The sequence below is a fragment of the Natrix helvetica genome (genome assembly GCF_964273705.1).
Source record: "Natrix helvetica genome assembly, chromosome: Z".
NCBI classification, from domain to species: domain Eukaryota; kingdom Metazoa; phylum Chordata; class Lepidosauria; order Squamata; family Natricidae; genus Natrix; species Natrix helvetica.
In genome coordinates, this window is record NC_138554.1 from 20,859,353 (window position 1) to 20,865,436 (window position 6,084).

The 6,084-nt window shown below is 47.0% G+C and overlaps 1 protein-coding gene across 2 annotated transcripts; it reads left to right on the plus strand.

The window, feature by feature from the left end:
- The first annotated feature begins 205 nt into the window (after window positions 1–205).
- On the plus strand, window positions 206–5,483 carry LOC309382038 (uncharacterized protein). Of its 2 annotated transcripts, none has more exons than XM_081933484.1 (2): window positions 206–432; window positions 4,297–5,481. In XM_081933484.1, the coding sequence occupies exon 2, from the start codon at window positions 4,297–4,299 to the stop codon at window positions 5,074–5,076; it is 780 nt and encodes a 259-aa protein (XP_081789610.1). In that variant the 5' UTR covers window positions 206–432; the 3' UTR covers window positions 5,077–5,481. The 2 variants fall into 2 exon arrangements, with proteins under 2 accessions (XP_081789610.1, XP_081789611.1); XM_081933485.1 differs by lacking the exon at window positions 206–432 and adding an exon at window positions 511–646 and having other exon boundaries at window positions 4,297–5,483.
- Window positions 5,484–6,084: the final 601 nt, after the last annotated feature.

Genomic DNA, 6,084 nt, shown 5'->3' on the forward strand with positions numbered 1-6,084 from the left:
TTTGTTAGAGAGACTTGTTTTGAATCCATTCCCGGGAAGCATCTGCAAAAGGGAGGAAAACAGACTCTCCGGGGTCTTAGCTCATTCCTTCCATCCCTGGGCTGGACACGGGAAGGCCATTGATGGAAAAAACACAGCACATAAAAGCTCACAAGAGAAGAGGGCGTCCAATGAACGAAGTTGCATTGTTCTTTGTTCACGTCTCTTTGTGGGGAAGTGGCAACCTCCAGTGTGCAGCTGGATGGGGAGAGCAGCTATTATTACTTGTGAGAAGTGAGTTTCAGTTCAGCTTTCCACTTCTCGCTCCTAATTCGGATAATCAGGAACAAAGATAAATATTCTTTCTATCTTGAAGTACCAGACAGATGGCCGATCCAAGAAAGTGAAGGAGTCTAAGAAGGTGGAAGGAAAGACACCAAGAACAGAGTAAAGGTAAAAACTCTGGTGCTCCAGAGGGAGGGAATTTCACAATGTGAAACGTTCTGATGAATATTAAGAGAATTGTTGGACACAGGATACAAAAGCAGATGAAAAGAAGGAGGGGACTGGAAGGAGGGACGGTAAAGAGAAATGTTTCACATGCATGCTTTAATCCAAGGAGATCGTTGCTGACCCAGAGTCCCTCTCTTGGTCGAATGGGTTGAAGGTAAGAAAGTTGGGTTGCTTAGGTGCAACTATTGTGAATTTTGAGATTATTCACAAACCAACGAAAAAGCCCAGTTTATGTTCTGGATTGTCTCCTAAATCCTGCTCCACGTTTTAACTTTGCAAAGTGGCTGCTTTTCTCCTTTCCACTGCTTTCTCTCTTTAGTGGGGAAACAAGTCTAGACTACTTGCAATCCTGCTGTATTTTCATTTCCTTTGTCTTAGAAAAGGGGAGAAGGAAAAGGAGGAGAAGGAGAAAGGATTCATTAAAATTGAAAAGTTGTAATTGTTTGCATTTTAGGTCCTTCCACATAAACAGCTCCTAGTACTACCAGTCTACTCACAGCTCTGTGCTGTTTCTGCATTATCCTCACTTTATTTACTATTATTTGAGGTAAGGAAGGAAAAGGCAGTATAAATATAAATTTTTTTTCACAAGTGGAAGATGTAAAATTCAGCAAATTTGGCAGCTAAAAAACTGATTGTCACAACTGAGCCAAAATTTATGTTGCTAGGTAAAGGTAAAGGTTCCCCTCGCACATATGTGCTAATCGTTCCTGACCCTAGACGGCGATGCTCATCTCTGTTTCAAAGCTGAAGAGCCAGCACTATCCAAAGACATCTCTGTGGTCATGTAGCCAGCATGACTAAATGCCAAAGGCGCACAGAACGCTGTTACCTTCCCACCAAAGGTGGCTCCTATTTTTCTACTTGCATTTTTACGTGCTTTCGAACTGCTAGGTTGGCAGAAGCTGGGACAAGTAATGGGAGCTCACTCTGTTACGCGACACTAGGAATTCAAACCGCTGAACTGCCGACCTTCTGCCGCATCCCCTATTCTGTTGCTAAGCAGGACAGCCTGGCCATGTGGCTCAGTGGTTAAGGTGCTGAGCTTGTCAATCAGAAAGGTCGGCAGTTTGATGATTCGAATCCCTAGTATAGGCAGGGGGTTCGACTAGATGGCCTCCAAGGTCCCTTCCAACTCTGTTACTGTTAATTGTTAATTGAGTTTTGTCCCATTTCACAACTTTTCTTGTTAAGTGAATCACTGCAGTTGTGGCAAATGGGGCAAACTTTATTCAACAATTGTCTTGCTTAGTAATGGAAATTTTGGGCTCAATTTTGTCATAAGCTGTATACATGTATACCTGTATAAACCTGTTAGAAAATTATCACTAATCTTCCTGTATCACCTGCTTCCTCTAGTACATTTTTCATGGTTTGGTCTCTAGTCATAAATTAATAGTTTATCTTTACTAATTTTAGGCAGTTTTAATGCAACAGAGGAACAAACCTTTGCTGAGATTTTAATATTTTTATTTACACATTTTATCATTAAGTTTCCCTCAGATAACTTCCTGTCATACTACCTAGACTCTCAGATCTTTTTGGAAACTACCCGACAAACACAGAGAGACGCAAACCCTGAAAAAAGTGGTGTTTAAGGAAGGACTAACAATTTGGGTTATTTTTGTGTGTATAGAGAAGGATTTGTGCGGGATTTCTTTCATTTCACATATAGCTGTAGCTCAGGGGATAGTGCAGTGATTGGATAATATTCTTCCCTCTCTACTTTTGATCAGTTGATGGAAACTGGTTGAGTTTGATTGGCTCCTCCCTCCCTCCCTCCCTCCCTCCCTCCCTCCCTCCCTCCCTTCCTCCTTCCTTCCTTCCCCACCTCCCTCCCTCCCTTCCCCACCTCCCTCCCTCCCTTCCTTCCTTCCCCATCTCCCTCCCTCCCTTCCTCCTTCCTTCCTTCCCCACCTCCCTCCCTCCCTTCCCCACCTCCCTCCCTCCCTTCCCCACCTCCCTCCCTCCCTCTCTCCCTTCCCTCCCTCCCTTCCTGCCCCACCTCTCTCCCTCCCTCTCTCCCTTCCCTCCCTCCCTCCCTTCCCCACCTCCCACCCTCCCTCTCTCCCCTCCCTCCCTTCCTTCCTTCCCCACCTCCCTCCTTCCCTCTCTCCCTTCCCTCCCTCCCTTCCTTCCCCACCTCCCTCTCTCCCCTCCCTCCCTTCCTTCCTTCCCCACCTCCCTCCCTCCCTCCCCCACCTCTCTCCCTCCCTCTCTCCCTTCCCTCCCTCCCTTCCTGCCCCACCTCTCTCCCTCCCTCTCTCCCTTCCCTCCCTCCCTTCCTCACCTCCCTCCCTCCCTCTCTCCCTTCCCTCCCTCCCTCCCTTCCCCACCTCCCACCCTCCCTCTCTCCCCTCCCTTCCTTCCTTCCCCACCTCCCTCCCTCCCTCTCTCCCTTCCCTCCCTCCCTTCCTTCCCCACCTCTCTCCCTCCCTCTCTCCCTTCCCTCCCTCCCTCCCTTTCCCACTTCCCTCCCTCCCTTCCCCACCTCCCTCCCTCCCTCTCTCCCCTCCCTCCCTTCCTTCCCTTCCCACATCCCTCCCTCCCTCTCTCCCTTCCCTTCCTTCCTTCCCCACCTCTCTCCCTCCCTCTCTCCCTTCCCTCCCTTCCTTCCTTCCCCACCTCTGTCCCTCCCTCCCTCCAAACTTTGGAAGAACTTTGCTGGGATATATTTTCCAAATATTTGGAAAAATACCACTTGTTGGATTTGTGCCTCAGTTACTTGAGGAACAGAAATCCTGGAAGAGAAAAAACAGCTACTAAAGAACAAGCAAGGGCTTGAATGAACCCTGTCAATTCTCCTCTTCTCTTTGTTTTGCTTAATTTAGTTTTCTCCCTCCCTCCTTTAACCTCGACCCTGATTTGTAACTTAGTAAGAACCTCATTCCTTGAGTGAAAAAAGAGTCTGTAGGACACCAAATGCTACAATCTCTTCATTCTCTGTTCAGGGAGAGTGTGGCCATTTTCACACATAAACAAGACTTCCACCTCCCAATCCCATGAGAACAGTTTGGAATCAACTCATAAAAATTCGTTTTATATTTACCTCTCTCTCTCTTGAGCACTGTCATTCTTGCATATTTGGGAATCTATTAAAGAGGGAGGGAGGGGGGAAGGAAAGAAGGAAGGAAGGAAGGAAGGAAGGAAGGAAGGAAGGAAGGAAGGAAGGAAGGAAGGAAGACTTAGCCAATCACAGTGAAATGATTTCCATCTGACCAAAAGTAGAGTGGGAAGAACGGAAGGACGGGCAGATGGAAGGGAGGGAGGGAGGAAAGGAGAGAATGAAGGAAGGAGTGGATGGATGGATGGATAGAAGGGAGGGAGAGAGGGAGGAAAGAAGGAAAGGAAAGAAGGATGGAAAGAAGGAAGGTGGGTTCCGGCAGTTACTACTGCCAGTTTGCTTGTGAGTGCACCGCGCCCCCATGCACAGTGCAATAAAAATTGCTCTGTGCATACGCAGAAGCAAAAAACAAGATGGCGGAGACTACGCCGCCGCCCACAGAACCAGTTCAGGGGCGTGACAGACCTGGGTCATTGCCAGTTCCAGTGACCCAGGCCGCCAAACCACTACCGGTTCGGCCAAACCAGTCCGAAGCAGTAGAAACCCACCACTGGAAGGAAGGGAGAAAGGGAGGGATGGAGGAAGGAAGGAAGAGAGAATGGGATTAAGGGATAGAGGGAGGGAGGGAGGGTGGAAGGAAGGAAGGAAGGAAGGAAGGAAGGAAGGAAGGAAGGAAGGAAGGAGAAACAACTTCCTTAATGAGACTTATCTCTCTCTTACCCCTTCCCTTGTCTCCATAGATGGCGGCTTTGGTTACCGGTCTGGCCCGACTCTTTCAGCCAACGATGATGCTCCCTGGAGGAAAGTCTGAAGGTCTTGGCCTGGCCCCATGGTACCTCCTCTTGGGCCTACGCCTGGTGGCCCTCCTCCTAGCCAATGACCCCTGGTCCTCTGCCAAGGCAGACCTGGTCTGTAACTGGACGAAGACAACAATGGAGGAGCATCTTCAGCCTTTTTGTCAAGCTCTCTGCTTCAACCAGCACTTCTCTTCTCCCGTCTCTTCAGCGTGGGGCCTTGGTTTCCTGCTCGGCCTCTTCCCTGTGGGGCTTATGGGGCTGATAAAGGTTGTATCCAAGCACCAGAAAAAATCTGCAAGGGCAGTAGAGGAAGAGCAAGCCAACCCTGACGGCGTCAATTATGCCATGGTGGCTGCAGAATCTCACTCATCCCATAAAGAAGCCACCTTAGAAAAGAACATAGCTCCATCGGATGCCAAGACGTCTTCTCTGTCCACCTGGCACTTGGCAGCTTTTGCTTGCCTGGTGATTCTTCTCCTGGTAATGGAGCTGGTTTTCCTCTGGGTTGTAATTGCTCTGCAGATTCCGTTGGTGTCTGACATGACCTTCCGGTGTCTTCTGGGGGGACGGGCCTGTCCCCCAATTCTTGAGTGTGCCATGCTGGGCCAAGTAGACAAGCAGGTAGCCTTGTGGGGATTGATCTTCACAGCCATTGTCAACGTGGCTGTTTGCCTGTCTTGCCTCCTCTTAAGACTTGTGAAGATTTCCCGGTGCCACCAGTGATAATGTGTGAAGGGTGACCTCCCCCCAAAAAAAGTTCCTTCTACTAGCCGCCCCCAAAACTTGCCTTTTCAAGTTTTATATTTTCAAGTAGAGTACTCCTTGTTCTTTCCTTGTCATCTTCCATCTTCTTTCATGAGCTATTTAAAAAAAAAAACATAATTAAGGTTTAAAATATTTGAATGGCTAGATTTGTTTACTAGAAGTGTTAAATTTTGTAATGTTCTGGATAAATAAACCCAATAAGAAAGGAAAACATGTGAAGGTTTTTAAATGTGTAACTTTATTTTAAAAAAATGGTATTCCTTAGGCTGAGAGAATCAATGTGGGATAGAAGCTAGGATGTTGGACTGACAACAAGGAAACCATGTTTAAATCACTCCTTTGTCAACGAAACTCTGTGTGTATGTGTGTGTGTGTGTGTGTGTTTCTCTCTGTCTCTCTCTGTCACTTTCTCTCTCTATGTGTGTCTTGCTTTCTCTCTCTCTCTCTCTCTCTCTCTCTCTCTTTCTCTGTGTCTCACTTTCTGTGTGTGTGTGTGTGTGTGTGTGTCCTTCTCTCGCTTTCTCTGTCTCTCTGTCTCTCTTTCTCTCTGTCTCTCTGTCTCTCTCTGACCATGATGATTGGGCGTAATTTGCTGACTCTGTAAATCACAGAAAGGGCTTTAAAGCTCTGTGAAGCAGTATATAAGTGCTGCTATTGCTGTTGATATTTGTATCCTTCCCAGCTGACTTCTGATAAAAGTCAAATTTGGTTAATGATTCACTTAACAAATGCAGTGATTCGCTTAACAACTATGGCCAAACGGGTCATAACATCAGGGACGTTTAACAACGGTCTTGCTTACGGAATGGAAATTCTGGTCCTAGTTGTGGTTGTAAGTCAAGGATTACATGTACTACAAAAATAAATTTGAGTTACTGGAAAAAAGGCAAAGTATAAATCCAGCAAATAGCAATAGCATTTAGACTTACTGCTTCATAATGATTCTCCCTAAGCAGTTTACACAGT

Excerpts from the sequence above, each read along its gene's own strand:
- LOC309382038 (XM_081933484.1), top strand. The coding sequence starts at position 4,297 with ATGGCGGCTTTGGTTACCGGTCTGGCCCGACTCTTTCAGCCAACGATG.